The sequence below is a fragment of the Delphinus delphis genome, chromosome 10, assembly GCF_949987515.2.
Source record: "Delphinus delphis chromosome 10, mDelDel1.2, whole genome shotgun sequence".
NCBI lineage: Eukaryota > Metazoa > Chordata > Mammalia > Artiodactyla > Delphinidae > Delphinus > Delphinus delphis.
In genome coordinates this window covers 97,057,546-97,078,822 of record NC_082692.2, presented here as the reverse complement: position 1 = coordinate 97,078,822, position 21,277 = coordinate 97,057,546, and the positions used below count along the sequence as shown (strand labels likewise).

Genomic DNA, 21,277 nt, shown 5'->3' with positions numbered 1-21,277 from the left:
TGACCCACCTCCTAGAGAAATGGAAAGAACAGCAAAAATAAACAAATGGGACCTAATGAAACTTAAAAGCTTTTGCACAGCAAATGAAACCATAAACAAGACAAAAAGACAACACTCAGAATGGGAGAAAATATTTGCAAATGAAGCAATGATAAAGGATTAATCTCCAAAATTTACAAGCAGCTCACGTAGCTCAATATCAAAAAAACAAACAACCCAATCCAAACATGGGCAGAAGACCTAAACAGACATTTCTCCAAAGAAGATATACAGATTGCCAACAAACACATGAAAGGATGCTCAACATCACTAATCATGAGAGAAATGCAAATCAAAACTACAATGAGGTATCACCTCACACCAGTCAGAATGGCCATCATCAAAAAATCTACAAACAAATGCTGGAGAGGGTGTGGAGAAAAGGGAACCCTGTTGCACTGTTGGTGGGAATGTAAATTGATACAGCCACTATGGAGAACAGTATGGAAGGTCCTTAGAAAACTACAAATAGAACTACCATATGACGCAGCAATCCCACTCCTGGGCATATACCCTGAGAAAACCATAATTCAAAAAGAGTCATGTACCACAATGTTCACTGCAGCTCTATTTACAATAGCCAGGACATGGAAGCACCCTAAGTGTCCATTGACAGATGAATGGATAAAGATGTGGCACATATATACAATGGAATATTACTCAGCCATAAAAAGAAACGAAATTGAGTTATTTGTAGTGAGGTGGATGGACCTAGAGTCTGTCATACAGAGTGAAGTAAGAAAGAGAAAAACAAGTACCGTATGCTAACACATATATATGGAACCAAAAAAAAAAAAGGTCATGAAGAACCTAGGGGCAAGACGGGAATAAAGACGCAGACCTACTAGAGAATGGACTTGAGGACACAGGGAGGGGGAAGGGTAAGCTGGGACGAAGTGAGAAAGTGTAATGGACATATATACACTACCAAATGTAAAACACAGCCAGTGGGAAGCAGCCACATAGCACGGGGAGATCAGCTTGGTGCTTTGTGACCACGTAGAGGGGTGGGATAGGGAGGGTGGGAGGGAGGGAGACGCAAGAGGGAAGAGATATGGGGATATATGTATATGTATAGCTGATTCACTTTGTTACAAAGCAGAAACTAACACACCATTGTAAAGCAATTATACTCCAATAAAGATGTTAAAAGAAAAAAAAAAAAGAGGGCTTCCCTGGTGGCGCAGTGGTTGAGGGTCCGCCTGCCGATGCAGGAGACACGGGTTCGTGCCCCGGTTCGGGAGGATCCCACGTGCCGCGGAGCGGCTGGGCCCATGAGCCATGGCCGCTGGGCCTGTGCCTCCGGAGCCTGTGCTCCGCAATGGGAGAGGCCACGGCAGTGAGAGGCCCGCATACCGCAAAAAAAAAAAAAAAAAAAAAAAAAGAATCCGCCTGCCAATGCAGGGGACACGGGTTCGAGCCCTGGTCCCGGAAGATCCCACAGGCTGCGGAGCAACTAAGCCCATGTGCCACGACTACTGAGCATGGGCTCTAGAGCCTGCGAGCCACAACTACTGAGTCCACGTGCTGCAACTACTGAAGCCCACACACCTACAGCCCGTGCTCCACAGCAAGAGAAGCCATCGCAATGAGAAGCCTGCGCACCGCAACGAAGAGTAGGCCCTGCTCGTCGCAACTAGAGAAAGCCCGCGTGCAGCAACGAAGACCTAACACTGCCAAAAATGAAATATATAAAATAAGTTTATATTAAAAAAAATTATCTAATAGCACTGAAGTAGGAACGAGAAAGGAAGCTTTAGATGTGGTTATACCACACTTGGGAGTGAAACGGTTAGAGCAGTCTGAGGCAGGCAGGTCTAGGTTCAAGGTCCAGCACCTTTCCTTACTTTGTACGACTCTGGACAAGTTTCAGCCTCTCTAAAGAACTGCATGGAGGTAAGAACGCCTACTTCTTACGGCTTGAGGACTAAATGAAACAGAGTACACGGACTTCCCTGGTGGCGCCGTGGTTGAGAGTCTGCCTGCCGATGCAGGGGACGCGGGTTCGTGCCCCGGTCCGGGAAGATCCCACATGCCGCGGAGCGGCTGGGCCCGTGAGCCATGGCCGCTGAGCCTGCGCGTCCGGAGCCTGTGCTCCGCAACGGGAGAGGCCACAACGGTGAGAGGCCCGTGTACCACACACACACAAAAAAAAGAGTACACAAAGCACTTAGCACATCTAGCACGTGGTAACACTCAATAAGTTACAGACAATACTAGTTACATATCCGTGAGCGAGCCGAGGCTCATTTTATAAAGGGGGTATTGACAGTTACACAGGAAAGCACTCTGACACCTCAAAGTGCCAGGTAAGCAGGAGGAGTTACCTCTACTGGAGGAGGTCAAGCTCACTGGTTCCCACTGGTTCCCACACCAGTTGCTCTCCTTACAAGCAGCAGCTTACCATTAGCAACATGGTATTTAGGGCACTAACTTTTTTAGAAATATTACTTTGATATCAACAAATTAACAGAATGTCTATAGGACCATAAAAAAATTTATCATTTTCACGTCATCTAAGGAAGGGTTTTTCTGGCTTCTATAGATTATCATCACTTTTGCCTCTATTACTATCTTGTTATAGTCCTTGCACATAGTAGGAACTTAGTATCTGTTAAACTGACTGCAGAGCACCGGATAATCTAAAACTTGAACTTTACAAGTACTTATTTATCTCAGAAAGGATACAGAAGATATTATGAATAATGAACTCAAGCGATTGTTAGATCACCTCAGATGAGCTCAATAATGTTGAAAAACAGCACTTACCAAAGTAAAGGAGGTCAGTATTGCCTCCATTGTAATACCACATTTTTAAGTGAAGGTACTACTTAAAATGGTCTTCCAAAGGTCTAAGCACGGATCTAAGCTCAGATGTGACAATGCAAAGCAGCTTGAGCTCTGCCAAGTCACTTCAATTGCTATTTACTGACTACCTGCCTTTTGCAAGGTACCCAGCTGAGCAACACAGGCAAAGGCACTGATGTATACTGTACGATGCAGACACCGAGGCAGAGAACAAGATCAAACCCAGGGCTGAAGCGCAGTATCAGCATGGCAGGATGGGAGGGACTGAGAAAAGGAACAGGGCAGCACTGAATGAAAAGTAACGTTAGGAAAACTTTATGGAGGAGGTTCGGCTTAAGCTAGACCTTGAGTGGCAAGTAAGATTTGAATAGGGAGAAATGACTTCTACATGACTAAAATGAAAATCTACATGGCGGCTAAGCCGTTAGGAGTGGGTTGGCACAAGTTTATAGCAGGCTTTGATGCTAGAATGAAAAGTTTTAGACTCTTCTGCTTAAATGATTTGCTTTTCAAAAAGAAGTAGACGTTTAGCTTGTACTTTATAAAACTAATAGTCTTCCCTGGATTGCAGTTAAATTGTGTAGATGCTGGTATTTCAACAGACGGCAAGCATCACGCCTGATTCAACACTGCATATTTTATTGGAGCATAAAGTGCCTACATACTAAGTACTCGGTAAATGTCCACTGAACGACCAAACGATTCTCAGGATGGACTAGCGCAAAGTCCAAATATGGGGGCTCCAGCTGGCAAGCCACCTAGGGTTTGATCAAACAGCTACATCTGAAAGTTTGCTGTTAGAGTAAGAATCCCACACATCAGATTTCTGTGGAATACGTGAGCCCCATCTCTAGCTCCTCTCCCCACCACAATCACAGCAGTCAGATAAAGTTGAGGAGTTTATTAGGGAAATATGAGAGATAAAGACACCCCAAGTGAGAGAAAGAAAACTCTGAAAATGTCCCTTTTCAAGCCAAGTGGGGGCCTGGGCTTGACCTCCCCAAAAGGACAAGAAACTGGTGGGTTAGCAACAACATTCTCTGGCAGCCACCTTGCCAGGGCACCACAGCCAGGACTGCTTCTGACCCCCGGCCAAAGGTGGGGAGGAGGCAAAGACCGTTTATAGAATCAATGCAGAGGCAATGAGAACTGCAAGGAAAGGCTGAGAGAGATAGAGAGAGAGAGAGAGGTGGGGAGGACCTTGACAGAGTCCCCACCTTCTGGCTCTTAGCGCCTCAAATATGTTGACAAGTAGTTCTACAAAGTGTCACTGAAGAAGTAAAATGCCTAATGTTGTTTCTGAGAGTTCCCCTGGCTCCTCCCCACATGCCACATCACACTGCTGGGTGTACATGGCAGAGCCCAAAGGCCACATTTTTGAAAAAAAGGAAAACAAGAATAAGCCCTGTTGCTCTTTAAGGAGAGAGGAAGGAGCTGAAGGCTGCTGGGGCCTTTCCCACGAGGGTCTGCGTTCTGTAAAAGCAACTTCCCAGCAGCAGCATGGCACAGTTCTAGGTGAGGGTCTCACCTTTTGTCACCTGTCAAAGGAAAATTGACAATCAGATAAATTCAAAAGCATTAGAGGGGTCTAAAAAAAAAAACTCTTATTTTCTATCCTAGGTAGTTGGGAGTGGTAGAAAAGATGACAGCTTCAGAGTCCCAGAAAGCTGGTTTAAATTCAGGCAAGGTAGTTAACTTCTCTAAGCCTGTTTCTGCTTCCAGGTTTTTTCAGCAACAAGTGGAAATGTGCATTCTCTCTTGTACAGCCATGCCTGCCTCATGAGGAAGGCCCTTGCCCATCATACTCACCCTTGCTTCAATGTACTCTATTCTCCGCTCAAGAGCTGTCAATTTCTCGTTTAGTGTTGCGAGTCTTGAACGACAAGACATATCTGGTAAAAGAAGACTGACGTTCAGGATTAATGCCATTCCAGACACAAACACACACACAGCCCCTAAGATGAAGAGGAGGAATGATATATCATGCAGAGCACAGATAAGAAGAACGAGTGGGCAAAACAAGGCAGTGGGAGGATAAGGTGAGAAGTATCTTAGGAGCACAGCTGCTTGGAGAGGCTCTGCCTAACTTCCTACCAAACGTGGCAGGCAGAGAATAATGCCGCCCCGCACCACCACCCCCCGCAAGATGTCTACGCTCTAATCCCCAGAACCTGTGAATATGTACCCTACAGGCAAAGGGACTTTGCACATGTGATTAAAGTTAAGGACCTTGAGATCTTGGATTATCCAGATGGGCCCCATCTAATCACAAATCCATAAATGGAAGAGAAAGGCAGAAGAAAAGTGGAAGAAGAGATTCAAAGTGTGAGAGGGACTCAACCTGCCACTGTTGGCTTTGCAGATGGAGGGAGGTGGCCATAAACCAAGGGATGCAAGTGACCTTTAGAAGCTGGGCGTGGTCCTTAGCTGCCAGCCAGCAAGGAAACAGGGACCTTAGTCTGACAGCTGCAAGAAACAGAATTCTGCCAACAACCTACGGGCAGGAAGCAGCTCCTCTTCTAGAGCCTCCAGCCCTGCTGACACTGTGATTTCAGCCCAGTGAACCAGTGTTGGACTTCTGACCTACACAACTGTATGATAGTAAATGCATGTGGTTTAAGCCGCTATATTTGTAGTAATCTGTTATGGCAGCAATAGAAAAGAGAAAACTAATACAGCAAGGCTGTACAGATGGCCATTTGCTAACAGGCAAACCAAGAGTTTCAAGAGAGGGGAAATGACAAGAGGATGAAAATAATCTCGATAGGGAAGAAAAGCAGAGGCCAAGGAAGCAGCAGACCCTGAGGAGGAGGGAAGGTGTGGTGTTTCTGAGCTCATGGAAGCCAGCTCACTGCTGCTGCTCTAAGGGTGCTTGATGTCCCATCAGCACCTGCACAGGCCTTTCAGAACAAGAGAAAACTTGGAGAACATCAACTACCCTGTGGATCCCACCTTTCATCTGCAAAAAATTCCTTTTCTTCCCCTATCCTTTCCAATCTCTTTAACACCTCACCCAAAAGGAAACCTAGACTTGCCCTAAAATACCTTTCCCCCTGCAAACTTCTCTGACACCAATCACTTGGCGACTCTTCCTCCAACTGTTCTCAACATCCGGGAGAAAAAGGTTTCCAGGCATGCTAATTACTCCCATACGCCTCCCCAAACTGTTCTTCAGTCATCTCTCAATAATCCTCACTTCTGAAGTTTAAAATATCTGCTCTCCGAGACACTCTCCCACCCAGTGATCTCATACTTAGCTCACATCCCTCCTTTTCATCTCTTCCCCGGATGCTATGCAAAAGCACTTCAGCACCCAATTTAACAAATCTTGCGCACCCTGATCTTGCCTTGACTTTCATTTCATCAAGTCCAAATCTTACTCATCTTGCCCTTTTAAACATTCTCCTTCAAGTCAGTTCAAAGTGGACCTCTGAGAGGTCTTTGCTGAGTGGATATACTTCTCCCTCTTCTGTAAGGATTTGCCTATTCTGGACATTGTTCACTCTTCTTTTTCATCTTGTTTTTTTGTGTTTTTTTTTAATCTGCTAGGGCTGCTTCTTCTAATTCCCAGGCCCAGCTTGAGCAGAAGCACCTCAGCACCCTCCTTTTCCCGGATACACCGCCACTGCTAGGACTGCCCAACAGGACCTAAACTCTTTTCAGCCTGGTTTTTAGAAGCTCAGAGGCACATCGCGTATGCTTTTCAGTAAGAGCGTGAATGTTATCACCGACAACCTGTCTTTTCCCATAAAAACGTCTGCCAAAATGAAGGCGCAGGGTGGTGAGAGGGAGGTTTCCTTCCTGGATGGCTGTTCTGTTCTAGCTCTGTCAATCTGGTGATGAATCAGAATCCAAGAACAGCACTATGTTACTGGCCTGCATGGATAAGCACTGTTGAAAATGTAAAATGTTGAACTCTAGAAACTTCAGTCATATTTCAGATCCCATTAAATACATACCGATTCAAACAAAATGCTGGGAAACCATGCGGCAGCCGGACAAATTTGAAACCACAATGCATTTGTATGTACATTATCACCAGACTGTAATGGAAAAAGCAAGTTGTCCTCATCAGGGGGCTCGATGGTGTGCATACGTTACCACCGCTAACAAATGCCAGTTACCAGACAACTTCTCTGAACTCTTACTGCAGGTAACCTTAACCTACAAAAATCAGCACTGTCTTTCTCTTAAGGTCTTATTTCTCCAACAAAATTATAAACTTCCTAAGAGTGGCTATGTCCATTTATTCTTATTTATCCCTTTCTCACAGCATCTGACGCACAGCTGGAGTTACAAGAGGCTGTATTTGTTTGCCAAGTATAAGAATTGAGATTTAAAAACAGCCTCATTCTCAGGCTTCCCTGGTGGCGCAGTGGTTGAGAGTCCGCCTGCCGATGCAGGGGACACGAGTTTGTGCCCCGGTCCGGGAAGACCCCACATGCCGCGGAGCGGCTGGGCCTGTGAGCCATGGCCGCTGAGCCTGCGCGTCCGGAGCCTGTGCTCCACAACAGGAGAGGCCACAACAGTGAGAGGCCCACGTACTGCAAAAAACAAACAAACAAACAAACAAAAACCAGCCTCATTCTCTATTTTTTTTGGTTACATTTCTCTGAACATATTAGCTTTAGAGTCAGAAAAAAAGGTGTAAAAATAAAAAGCTATCATCTGTAACAATCTATTTTTAGAAACATCATCAATTCAAAGTACAGAATAGGCCCAGTGTTAGGATGTTAGTGCTCCATCACGATCTGTGTGTCCTCAGGTTCAGGTGGTCCTCCAATGCTTAAAGGGTAAACCACAAAGAGATCAAAATTCTACTCACACTAGCTGGAATCACAGGGTAGAAGCTGTTCAGAATCATTAGGTATCCCGGAAAAACAGTTCCCTCCCCAAAGCACATGCCCTACACAACCTCTCTGTGGTCAGGGTGAGAATTATAGGTCTGCTGCCATTTTCAAAAAGCTATAGATGCCCCCTCAAAGTAAACGCCTGCTAAATCTCTGCACCACCAAATCACATTATAAACACAATACAAAGCCCCCCCAGATACATGTCAGAATTGAGGAGTCATGCTAAGGGCTTAGACAGGGAAAATACATCCCACACTCACTCATCCTGAGTCATCCAATGCCAAGACAACACACTGAAGTCTATCCTTACGATTTACCCAGTTTCTCAGCCTGGTGGTCTTTGTCTAAACTCTTGTATCATGATATCGTCAATCTTCAGGAACTTGCCTCAGGTATACCGAACCGCTAAGACAAATTGCTTTAACTTTTAATCGTGCTTCCTAATTGTTCTTACTTGTAATTAATTGTTCTTTTCTTTAAAAGGACTAAATACACTTTCTAAAATCTTCAAAAACCACCTAGTAATTACTGCAAACATCAGGCCATTATCCTCACCTTAGAGGAGAATAATGGCCTAAGCCAAGGGAAGCCATTTCTCCCAGCTCCTGAAGAACGGAATCCTATGCATCTACTTCCTTGGTCTAGGACTTGCTGGAAATTTTGAAGAAAAAAAAAAAAGTCTTTATTCTCTATCTGATCATAAAATGGGACTCACACGCAGTTGCTAAAATCTCACAACAGGTATTTCCTTGCTTATAAAGCAAGAAAAGAGACACTTCTCCTCTGCAATCCTAAGCTCAAACTCTTCAATTTTCGGTTCGTTCCAAGACTCACCCACTAAAACTTCAGTAAAATGTCAAGAAGTTTTATGCCAGAGATAAATGTATGTTTATTATATGCTTATTAATATGATTCCGTGCTCAGAAACGAAGTTATTACATTACCTAGATCCAAACTGGGGGAAGTGAGATGCTAGCTCACTTTAAATTTTGAACAACAGCACCAGTTTAACTTGTTATTTTAGATGCTTTATTTACTGAACTGACATTCTTAATACTCTGTTTGGATATTCTGTGTCTACATATCAGATACTAACTCCTACCAGATAAATGAAGCCTTTTGCTTTGGGGTTTTTTGGGGGGGTTTTTTTTGCGGTACGCGGGCCTCTCACTGTTGTGGCCTCTCCCGTCGCGGAGCACAGGTTCCGGACGCGCAGGCTCAGCGGCCATGGCTCACGGACCCAGCCGCTCCGCGGCATGTGGGGTCTTCCCGGACCGGGGCACGAACCCGTGTCCCCTGCATCGGCAGGTGGACTCTCAACCACTGCGCCACCAGGGAAGCCCTGCTTCTGGTTTTAAAAGTAAAAACTCTCCACGTCAGTTATCTGTCCAACTACTTTCCACTGCCTCTCCAGACTAAGCCAAAGTGTCAAAGCTGTGACCCTGTCATCACTCCATCCCTCCCGGGGCACGGAACATTTTGTTTTCTCTTACCTGGCTCTGCCTCTGAGGGAACGTTATGAGTAAAGAATGCCCTAAAGAACCCCCAATAATAGTTTAGCTAAGGAAGGAGAGACAATTAGGAAAACTAACATCAAAATAGTTTGCACAGAACTTAAAAAATAATTTCAGGATACATGAGTTCTATGACTTCTTGACTACCATTCCCTACTACAACCTCTATACTAAGTTATGTGTGTGAATTTGTATCACTGACATACAATTTATACTATTCTCATCTCTCATTAATACTACCTTCACCCTCATTCCCTGTGTGAGGAAATCCATCACACCAAGTCACATTGTATGTGAATATATTAAGACAAAAGCAATGTTCTGCTTTGCTCTGAAGTTGTCCTTATTTCATCTTCAAGGCTTCTGTGTCCCCCACAGAACCTGAGAGAGAGCCTTGTACTCAGATCTAGTTTCTCTTGCTGATGCTTTCTGACAACACTCTTGCCCTGTCACCTTTACACTCCTTAGGACTTGTCAGTTCTCTAGCTAGAAAATAATTCCTTTTGAAATCTTTTTTAATACATCGGTGTCCCCTCCTTAATCTTAATCGCTTAATGTTGCTGAAAGAGTGGACCAGAAGCACAGCAGTTAGAAAAAGATCACTAGACGTCATCCCCACACCTTGTGATGCCATAGAAAGTCTACCCAGTGTTCAGTTCTCTCAAAGAAACACTTGGAGAACATGAGGTAGGGGGTCTCTGCTAGGCGCCTGCCGTCCAGAAGGATGTGGAACAATGCGAAGAGAATTTAAAACTGTCACGAGCAGGCCTAGGAAAGATTTTGCTAGAAGCAGACAGAACACCCACTGTCGGCTAGAGACTAGCAATGCAGAGATGTCCATGGCCTGACGCGATGTGGACCTTACTCTGCCCTCATCTGCTGCCACTCAGCACAGCGCGCGCGGAGACAGAAAGGAACCCACAGGAGGGGCCGGAGGAGCGACTAAGAGGCTCGGAGCTCAAGGGCTTCGACTCGATCCGGAGGGAGATGGGCAACCGTCTAGAGTCTTTACAAGGCAGTAACACAGCCATGCTGCGTTCCGAGAGCCAAGCGGGGACTGGAAGCGAAGCACAGAAGAAGAAGGGAGGCGACTGAAGAGAAGAAAAGAAGCAGACGATGGATGGGGCTGCCTGACGTATCCGGGAAAAGGAAAGACTTGTTAATGGATCCGGGGTGAAGGTAAGGAAGCCGATGAGCTCAGCGTGGGGCAGGAACACCCCACAGGGACTGCCCAGTGGAGGCCGGGGGTCAGGGCGAGAGGGGGAAGGTGCGGCCTGAAGGAGGAAGCGAAAACCAGCAGGAGCCCAAGGCTCCCCGAGTCCCCTTCAAAGCTTCTCAGCGCCCTCCCTCAGCAGGCCTCCCTCCTCCCAGCCTCCCCCGGCTCGCCCGCTGACCAAACGAGTTGAGAAAGTCTGCGATTTTCTTGATGCTGCTGGTGATGACCTCAATGTACTCCCGGTTCGCCCAGTCCTGGTGAATCTCCCGCTGCACCGGATCCTCTTGCCCCGCCATGGCTGCAGCCTAAGGAAGCGCGATTGCGCAGGCGCCTCGACCCTCCAGGCCGCCAGTGCGCCTGCGCCGCCAGTCCACAGCGGTCCTGGGGCACCCACGAATCCATGGGCCTTGTGGTGCGCCTGCGCATTGTCACGTCTTCACTGGCCTTTTCGCGCTGCTCCCACGCCCCTGAAGACCGTCGCCTCCAGGTCGTGGAGAAGAATGGAGTGCGCACGGGCCAAAGTCCCCCCCACCCCCACCCCACCCCCCGCGCCACCGCTACCACCATCTCTGTCTCTGGAGGTTACGGTCCTTGGCGGGGGAGCGTGGGCCCGCATCATCCCTTCCCTCGGGTGCTCCAGACTAAGCTTGCGGTCTGTGTCCACAATAAGCTGGGCATAGCCAATTAAACCACATTAAATACAAATCATTTTTAAAATGCCTTTTAACAACACAACATGATGTCCCACCTTACAATTATCAAATGAACAAACGTTATTTTTTTTTTTTAACGATAATACTCAGTGTTGAAGAGGCTGAGGGGAAATTGGTAAACTCGTAAATAGCTGGTCACACTGTAAACTGGCACAAACCCTTCGGAAGGAAATTTGTAAATTGTTAGCAAGAGCTGTAAAAATTTTCAAACTTTTTAACCTAGGTATTAACAAAAGTATTGAAAAAGAAAAAACACTTTATGCACAAAGGTGTTCTTTGAGGCATTATGTGTTTTTTAAAAATAAATCTCAACAGTTGGGGAATGGCTAAACATTGGTATGGCCACTTAGAGCAATATTATGCAGTCATATAAATGCTAATTATGAAAAACTGTGGCAACATAATGGAGATGATAAATGAAAGGGAAAACAAAATGCATGTGTTGTTGTTTTTTAAATTGCAACTATGCAAAAATTATATCTGCTTGAGGACAAGAAGGATATACCAAAAAAATGTCAATACCTAGTTTGTTAAGGTAGTGGAATTATGTGCAATTTTATTTGTTTCAGGGAATATTTACAATCTGGTTTGTATGGTAAATGCCTTTTAGTTTTTTGTTTTGTTTTGTTTTGTTTTTTTTTTGCCGTACGCGGGCCTCTCACTGCTGTGGCCTCTCCCGTTGTGGAGCACAGGCCCCGGAGGCGCAGGCTCCGCGGCCATGGCTCACGGGCCCAGCCGCTCTGCAGCATGTGGGATCTTCCCGGACCGGGGCACGAACCCGTGTCCCCTGCATCGGCAGGCGGACTCTCAACCACTGTGCCACCAGGGAAGCCCTGCCTTTTAGTTTTTAAAAAGTGATGAACAGTCAGATTTCTTCTAGCAGTAGCTGGGAAGAAAACATTACTAGCAGTCCTGTACTCTGGTAGAAGATCTTATAAGCTATAATGCTGCTTTTTTAAAATATAAATTTATTTATTTAATTTATTTATTTTTGGCTGTGTTGGGTCTTCGTTGCTTCACGCAGGCTTTCTCTAGTTGTGGCGAGTGGGGGCTACTCTTCGTTGCGGTGCGTGGGCTTCTCATTGCGGTGGCTTCTTTCATTGCAGAGCATGGGCTCTAGGCATGCAGGCTTCAGTAGTTGCAGCACGCGGGCTCAGTAGTTGTGGCTCACAGGCTCTAGAGTACAGGCTCAGTAGTTGTGGCGCACGGGCTTAGTTGCTCCGCTGCATGTGGGATCTTCCCGGACCAGGGCTTGAACCCATAGTCCCCTACCTTGGCAGGCAGATTCTCAACCACTGCTCCACCAGGGAAGCCCCTATAATGATGCTTTAATAGCTGTTACCTCACTGGATCCTCACAAACCCTGTGGAAGGAAGTGAGGAAGAGGTTTCCAATTTTACAGATGAGAAAACTGAAGTCCAGGGTCACAGAGCCAATTAAGTGGTGGACCTTCACCAGCTGATTCCAGACTCCATTATCTTTTCATTGTACCACTCTGAGAACAGGTTAAAGTCCATCTGAGCTCTCCCACATTTTCATGTAAATGGTTTCTGAAATAATAATAAATATCGATCCTAAATATCAAACGCAGGCATCCAGAAGGCTCTCTGCCATTCAGTCCTCCAGTTATGGGTTTGCCAATGTGGTACTTCTTCATTGTAGGAGTTGTTCCCAACGCGTGATGCAGGGCTTCACAGGCAAGCTTCAGGAATGCTCTTGGTGCAGCAAGGAGTGCTTCCGGGTGATAGACTGCCTCAGCATAAGGGAGACAGATCCCTATCCTTGAGTCTGTCACACACTTCACAGAACTTGGGGATCTTGTCACTGACTCCAGGTATAACAATCAGCGCGAAATCAAATTCGTGAAGAAATGTTTTGATTGTATTGTGTGGTCATTTGAGTTGCCTTTGCAATCATGTGTACTTGGACCATTATTTGCATGCCTATAGGTATAGTGTGTGCAGTGTGGCAATGTTGCTGGCTACTGTAAAAACATTATATGGGCTCTCAGCAGAGCAAATGCGGCTGTTGTCACGAGAATCCCTGGATGGTGCAACCAGAATGTTGTGTTGCATGATACAGACCAAACTGATGTTGTAGATCATCAATAATATGAAGTATGGGAGATTCTGGCTTTCTATACATGTATGGTGGCCGTGGAGGTGGAGTATCAGACTTGGAGGTGATGGCAAATGGTACCTCCAGGAATACATCCCTTAATGTTGGGCAGATTAGACAGAGGACTGTGGTGCAGATTGTCATAACAGCATGAAGCCTTCTCTATCCAACAATTCTTAATCATACAATTCTGCTTTGGGGGACTTTCATTTAAAAAACACAAGTGGGCTTCGCTGGTGGCGCAGTGGTTGAGAGTCCGCCTGCCGATGCAGGGGACACGGGTTCGTGCCCCGGTCTGGGAAGATCCCACATGCCGCGGAGCAGCTGGGCCCATGAGCCATGGCCGCTGCGCCTGCGCGTCCGGAGGCTGTGCTCCGCAACGGGAGAGGCCACAACAGTGAGGCGCCCGCGTACCAACCCCCCGCAAAAAAATAAAAAACACAACTGTGCGATAAAAACTCCTGTTTTGTTTGCTTTTTAAATAACAAGTATGTCTTTTATTCAAGAGGAAAATAAAAATAAACTTACTGGGTGAAAAAAAGTTGCAATTCAAAATCATCTCAGGGGACTTCCCCGGTGGTCCATTGGGTAGGACTCCACGCTCCCAATGCAGGGGGCCCGGGTTCAATCCCTGGTGAGGGAACTAGATCACACATGCATGGCGCAACTAAGAGTCTGCATGCAGCAATGAAGATCCCAAGTGCCGCAACTAAGACCCGGTGCAGCCAAAATAAATATATATATATATTTTTTGCGTTACGCGGGCCTCTCACTGTTGTGGCCTCTCCCGTTGCGGAGCACAGGCTCCGGACACGCAGGCTCAGCAGCCATGGCTCACGGGCCCAGCCGCTCCGCGGCACGTGGGATCTTCCCGGACCGGGGCACAAACCCGTGTCCCCTGCGTTGGCAGGCGGACTCTCAACTGCTGCGCCACCAGGGAAGCCCGGTTCTGCCCAATATTTAGGCTGGACATTTGATAAAGCCTTTTCCCTCTGGCCCTATTTCCTCTTAGGAGACAAGTGAGGAAAGGCTCCTGGGATTTTTCTTTTTTTGGTCATATGCTCAGAGGCGTTAACGCCCTCCACCTGCACCTTGCCTTGGTGGTGTACCAGAGCAGCCCTGATCCTGGATGTATGCTCCTAGGGTCATAATATCAAGCACCAGAAGCCTTCCACAGCCTGTTTGGAATAGATAACTATCCCCTGGGTGTCAATTTCTCATCCGAAGGCAGCCCAGATATTTGAGCAGTATGCATAAGGGCCTGCATAGATCAGGAGAAACATACCAGTTGGAGGAAATCAACAAATCTCCTTTCTACTAACCACTGTCAGCGGCAGGTCTTCTGGTTTGAAAGGTCACTAACAATTCCCTTTAAAAAACGAAACTTACCGTGTCACAAACTATGGTGGAGGTGTCAAACTTTTAACAGTATTTCCTGGGCAATTACTGGATGGGATGGGATCAGATCTGCTGCTACCTTTGAGGGAGACTAGAGAAGAGGCAGAGAAATACACTTGACTGGAAAGAAAAGGGATATGCTATGCCCCTTAACATAATAGGTAGGTGCTCAAAAAATGTTAGTAGTTGACAATTTTAAAGTAGAAAAATGGCAAGTCCAAATTCTACTTGGATAAATTTTGCATTAGCAACATCCTCCCAGCCCTTTCCTTTATCTCCAAAGGGCGGGGCGGGAATCAAGTTCTTAACCAGTGGGTCTTTCATAGATAAGAAAAAAACAAAAACAAAACACACATAGAAGAACCAGAAAAATCTTTTATAAACTTTAAAAGACTGGCCTTTGGAATTCTTTTCCCTCCCAGCCTGGTGTAATTCCTCTGAGGTGGTATATAAGTAGCTCAGGGCCCTGAGAGAGCTGCTCCCTTGTGTCAGAAAAGAGGTTTTTAGGGCCAAGAGCAGACTGTCTCCATAATTAAGAATAGTAAAAGCTGAAGTTCCTTAAAGGAACAGCATAAGAAGTTCTCAAACTACAAGGTACATCAGACTCCCCTGGAGGGTTTGTTTAAATGCAGAATGCAGGGTCCTTCCCCCCAGAGTTTCCGATTCTATAGGTCTCAGGTGGGGCCCAAGAATCTGCATTTCTGCCACATTCCCAGATGACTGTCATGGTTCTAGTCCCTGAATCATACTTTGAGGGGGCCCCCACCGCGGGTCCCAGCAGCTCGGGCGGCAGGAGGAGCGGCAGCGGCCAGGCAGCCCAGCTTCGCGAAGGCTCTCGGCACGCCGCGGCCCGCCCGCCCCGCCGCCACGATGCCCAAGAGGAAGGTCAGCTCGGCCGAGGGGGCGGCGAAGGAGGAGCCCAAGAGGAGATCGGTGAGGTTGTCAGCTAATCCGGCTCCTGCAAAAGTGGAAACGAAGCCAAAAAAGGCGGCAGGAAAGGATAAATCTTCCGACAAAAAAAGTGCAAACAAAAGGCAAAAGGGGAGCAAAGGGAAAACAGACTGAAGTGGCCAACCAAGAGACTAAAGAGTTACCTGCAGAAAATGGAGAAACTAAAAATGAGGAGAGCCCAGCTTCTCATGAAGCAGGAGAGAAAGAAGCCAAGTCTGATTAATATCACATACCTGGTCCTATCAGTGGTCCCTGTTTCCCTTCTTGTACAATCCAGAGGAATATTTTTATCAACTATTTTGTAAATGCAAGTTTTTTAGTAGCTCTAGAAACATTTTTAAAAAGGAAGGAATCCCACCTCATCCCATTTTTTAAGTGTAAATGCTTTTTTTTAAGAGGTGAAATCATTTGCTGGTTGTTTATTTTTTGGTACAACCAGAAAATAGTGGGATATTGAATATGGGAGGCTTTGATTCTCTTGGGTGTAGCTTTTATATCCTATAATACAAAGCATACTAAATGGCAGTTTGGAGTCAGTTGTGCATTTAATGTCTTAAACACTTTAAATTACTTCTCTTCCCACGTTGTTTTTGGTAGAATTGTTTCCTAAAGCAAACCACTCACCCCTTGATCTTGGCTCTCCTGGGCAGAATTTTGTGCACTCTGTAACATCTTTGGTTGTGGTAGTCCAGTTCTTCTAGTAACTGTTAATGTGCTGTGAACGACCGACAATTTGAGTATGTAGTGTATGTGATTATTAAATTGTGAATTAGTGGGACTTACGATGTAACAGCATATCAATATTTGAAGATATTGGTACTTGATATCCTGTGAAGGAAAATTTGCCCCCAAATTTTAAGCTGGAAAGTCACTGGAATAACTGTTCAGAAAAGAATCACAACTACATGATTTTTTAGGTTTTTGGTACGTATGTTGAGAATTGTGTACAAGTTGAAATGTCTGTGTACTGATCCTCAAAACAACCAATAAAATCTCAATTATGAAAGAAAAAAAAGAATCATACTTTGAGAACCAACGGTATAAATACATGGGATTTAGAGTCACAAATATTTGGCAAGACACACCTTTCTGAGCATCCATCCACAAATAATGTCTCATCATGAAATGCCAGCAGCTTCTGCCACCTGAGAGGCATAGATTCTGACTTCAGCAGTTATCAACACAGCACAGATCCTAATGCTGAACAGGGACACTCCATTTCGGACACATCTATTTCCTCATCTGTAAAATGGGTACAAACCTACCTTCAGAGGCTTGTGATAAGGTTTAATAAAGTACACATAGCAGTTGCCAGATTCAATACTTGTCACTATCCTCTACTGCCCTTTATAGAATTACTAATATCCTAACATCTATTGGAATCTTCTCATGAGAACTACAGAGTAAGTTAAAGTCAATAATGAGACAGAGATGTGAATTTAAACAGCCATGCCCTTGCCAAAAGCATGCTAGGAAAATTCCATGTTCTGATTCCTCTCCTCTAGGACTGTCAATGGCAGGATACCAGCTCTGGTCACCATGGACCCCACCGGATGAGGGCTTCCAATGGCTGCAGCATACAACACCTACACCTTCCAAGCACCCCTTTAGGGCTTCCCCCTGTTTCCCCCACACCCCTTCTAATCTTGAAGTGCAGCTGTGCTTTCAAGAGGTCTCTCTAGTTCTAGACAGTCCATTCCTGGAGCCTGGGGTGAGTCCCAAGTTGCCCTGCCACACGTCAGAGCTCCGAACCACGAACAACAAGAAAGGGCTGGTCAGGAAGCTTCAGCCTGTCTGCCTCAATGGAGTGGATTCTGTCTTTGGCAGGGTCATCACGGCTCAGCCGCCAAAGTGGACTGGGACCTTCAGAGTTTCAGACAAGTCAGCCGTTTGCAAAATCATCAGCCGGGAGCACCAGGGGCCCACTGGACTTAAGGAAGCCTCAGATTCAGATGACAGTGACCATGTGCAAATACATGCTGTGCTCCATCCTCTTGCTGTATGCGACATACAATAAGTGCACCTTTGCCTTGCAAGACTCCAAGTAAAGTGTCCCCATCTGATCCCCATTCCTCACACCACGCCTTTTGCTATGTGCCTGAAGCTTACATAGACCTTTCTGCGTAAAGGAAACTGTGTTTGCCCCAGCCATCTTGCTTTTCAGTCAAACAGTGACAATTCAGGAGCCCCCCTCCTCTCTTCCTGTCCAAAAATAGGCCAGTGACAGAGCAAGGGAGAACATTTCTATTGTAAAGCTGAACAACCATTTAGAGTCAAACTAGCATTGACATGTACATGTAATAAAGAACCATTAAACAAACCATATAAACCAATGAGCCTACCGTGAACTCTTTTCAACACTGAAGACCACAATGAGTTGGGGAAACAAAGAGTGTCAAGGAAGGAGATTATGGATTTCTATGTACATGAGGATGAAGGGGTCAAAAATCTGTATGTGGGTCAACGATTAATTTAAAAAAACAAAAACAAATAACCTCCCCCACCATAAAACGAACAAAAAAACCTAACCAGCCACACCCTAATACTACCAGAGAGTACAAAAGTGGGTACAAATATAACAAATATTAATATTTACAGCCTGGCAAAAAAGAACTTGGTAGCAGCACTGAAACTGGGCTTTCTGGCAGAAGACATGAGAGTTCTCCATTTTAGCTGAAATGTACTCCTAATGTTCTATTTTTAATAAACTATAAGTAATTTTGTAGCATTGTTCTAACTAGATTATAGGTATAACTCAGAATAATATGGAAATAAAATAAAAATTATATATGCAAAGTTAACATGAATTTGATGCTGCCTTTTTCTCCTTTATCATATCTACATGACCACCAAAAATTTAAAAAGCAGCCAAACATTCGACTTTCTTTGGGCATTAAAAGAAATTCGTCACTCCTCCAAAAAAGATCACAAAATATCTTCTCATCTCAAATAATAGGGTCCTTGTAATAGGGAACATATGATTGTAATTGGTAGAACTGATGTGTTGTACCAGTCTCCATTATTTCTCTGCACAAACACCAATTCAGTTCCATCTATGAAGGAAATTCGAAAATAGGAATGAGGTAGCTGAGGCAGAACTTAAAACAGAATTTATTTGTAAGACTGGTACAAGCCTAAATTCTAGAATAAATCCAGAGTTTCAAAACTAGCTCCTGAAGCTCAGAGTCACAGCACTGCCCTGAATTCAGGAGGCTAGCACAGCACTGCCATGTTTGCCTAAATTGGTAAGTAACACTACATTCGAATTCTGAGCCACGGTCTTTGATGTTAGTAGACAACCTGTGAAATCCACAATTAAGTTGATTCAATAAAGCCCCTTCTTTAAGGACAAAATAGGATGCTTCCTGTTAGAAAGGCAGACAGCAGATTTGAAACCCTGAACACAAAATGGTAAGTAGCTGGCAGAGATGGGGAGGGAGTATCATTCTGTGGTCTAATCAGAGTCATCATCACTCTCTTGCTCCTTTTCTCCATCACTTGCTTCATCTTCTTCACCGTCCTAAGAGGCAAAGGATAATTAAGTATTTTAGGTCATCCGGGCGACGCCATGACTTGCAACACTGCTCCCACAGCATATATGACTGTATTGTATCGTTGTTAAAAACAGTGATAGGTTTTAAACCATTCTTTTGAGAATGAATCAGAGGCTCCCCCATTCTTGTATCATGGCCTCTAAGCCAAGACGATGGAGGGAGCCATTTTGATACTGACTTATGCCATTCTGCAACCCAACCAAATATGCATGATTTGTAAATAAGCCACGGCCCTCCAGCTCCACTGCATGTGTGTGACATAGGAACAAAATGGGCATTCAATATAGAATGAAATGTTTGTTAAATTCAAAATCCAATAGGAATCCAGAGTAAAATTCTCTCTGGTTTGTAAAATCTAATCTGGGAGGCTTGCTTATGACAAAGCACCAAACTAATAGGATACTGTCTGCCTCAAAACTATTTTATGGGGACTTCCCTGGTGGCGCAGTGGTTAAGAATCCACCTGCCAATGCAGGGGAGACGGGTTCGAGCCCTAGTCTGGGAAGATCCCACATGCCGCGGAGCAACTAAGCCCGCGTGCCACAACTACTGAAGCCCGTGCTCTGCAACAAACAGAAGCCACCGCAATGAGAAGCCCGTGCACCGCGACGAAGAGTAGGCCCCGCTCGCCGCAACTAGCGAAAGCCCGCATGCAGCAACAAAGACCCAACGCAGCCAAAAATAAATAAATAAATAAATTTATAGGGAAAAAAAGAAAGCCATAAAACTTTTTTATCAGAACAAGGTGGAGATATTCTATACAAATAAAACAGAGGACCATGTAATAAAAGAATTTTTCATACTAACTAGTCCTTACGCATCAGCCTCAAATTGCATTACAAACTGTATCCACAGCAGGGGTTCTTAAATCTCAGCTTCTCTGTATCTATAACCCACCTGAATTGTAACAAACTTTAATAAATATATACATTTTTCTTTAGCTTTCTTTAAAGTCTCAAAAGCATTGGTAGTAGCCCAAAAGAGCATAAGGACTCCTACTCTTACTTTAGTCCTCAGTGGTAGCAGCTTTTGATTCTGTGCTTTAGCTTTCACATTTCTATTTTAGATACTCAAACAACATGTTTAAATGGTTTAACTCATTCTTCTCAACACTTAGAGAACACTTTGACCTCTTCTTATCTCCCCTCTAAAATGGTTTCAGATATGAATTCAGGAGGCTATAATGGAAGGGAACTTTCAACTCTATAACATATGCTACAAACAACTCCAGATACTCAAGTTGTGATTAAAATATTGAGTGATTATAATATCGTGTGGGTTTTTTTCTGGCCCCCACAGAATTCACATCAGCACAGAAGCTTTTTTGGAGGGAATGGAGATGGGCATAGAAGTATCTGATTATAAAATCAAGCAGGGAAAATTCTGCACTCTCTACCATCAATGCCACTCTGGTGCCTTTTACAGACATACCTCTGTTCCTTTGCTCTTGGAGACCTGGGATGACGTATCATCCTCACTCTCATCTGCTGTGCTCTCCTGGGAATTCTGGGATATAATCTCTTCACCCTGAATGTGAATGGGCCAGGACAAACAGTGGGTTATAAATGATCACATATGGGGTCTCAAGGGGAGAAAGGCTTAGTTTATAGACAAAGCAAAGAAAGATATTCAGTCATTCAAATATGGTCAAACACGGACACCAACCTGTGATCCAGCATCTAGAGAAGTGATAATCAACCCAAGATTTCTAAGATGCTTGTGGCTCTGATACAATATGTAGTTTTAAAGGTTCATCTTTGTATTCTAATATCATACTAGTTTTACAAGACCAGACTGTATTGGTGACTCTTTCAGGTAATGCTGAATATGGTTCTAAAGTTTCCCAAATACCTTAAGGTATGTGAGCATGAACACCAACACACCAATCACAAATGGCCATGTAGAGGCTAAAGGATGGTACACTAAAATGGTTTAAGAACATCAAATCTGGATCAGGACTGTTTGGACTCAAACCCTTGCTCCACTCACTTATGGCTGAATGATAAGTTTACTTAACTTTGCTGAGCTTCAATTTTCTCATGGAAGCAAGAGATTGAAGTGAAGAAAGGAAGCTAATTCTCTGGGGAGCTATTCTTTTCATACATAAGATTTT

General features: G+C 44.8%; 3 protein-coding genes and 1 pseudogene across 7 annotated transcripts in view; 2 read left to right on the top strand and 2 right to left on the bottom strand.

The window, feature by feature from the left end:
* Nucleotides 1-3,186: 3,186 nt before the first annotated feature.
* Nucleotides 3,187-10,767, bottom strand: BRK1 (BRICK1 subunit of SCAR/WAVE actin nucleating complex). Its single transcript, XM_060023044.1, has 3 exons — nt 10,609-10,767; nt 4,657-4,739; nt 3,187-4,385 (listed from the first exon to the last, which is right to left on the bottom strand). Exons 1-3 carry the CDS (start codon nt 10,724-10,726, stop codon nt 4,359-4,361), a joined length of 228 nt encoding a protein of 75 aa, XP_059879027.1. The 5' UTR covers nt 10,727-10,767; the 3' UTR covers nt 3,187-4,358.
* Nucleotides 10,768-15,448: 4,681 nt separating this feature from the next.
* Nucleotides 15,449-16,588, top strand: LOC132431741 (non-histone chromosomal protein HMG-14 pseudogene; annotated as a pseudogene).
* Nucleotides 16,589-17,123: 535 nt separating this feature from the next.
* FANCD2OS (FANCD2 opposite strand) lies at nt 17,124-17,658 on the top strand. Its single transcript, XM_060021506.1, is given in 2 exon segments — nt 17,124-17,549; nt 17,551-17,658. Coding segments are annotated over 2 exon segments (534 nt in total).
* Nucleotides 17,659-18,708: 1,050 nt separating this feature from the next.
* FANCD2 (FA complementation group D2) overlaps nt 18,709-21,277 on the bottom strand; it is a 56,879-nt gene continuing 54,310 nt past the window's right edge. For all 5 annotated transcript variants that reach the window (XM_060023037.1, XM_060023040.1, XM_060023041.1 and 2 more), the window contains 2 exons: nt 20,596-20,691; nt 18,709-19,130 (listed from right to left, as the gene is read on the bottom strand). In XM_060023037.1, the coding sequence (XP_059879020.1) occupies nt 19,065-19,130; nt 20,596-20,691 (162 nt within the window). In that variant the 3' untranslated portion in view covers nt 18,709-19,064. The remainder of the gene's footprint in view (nt 19,131-20,595; nt 20,692-21,277) is intronic.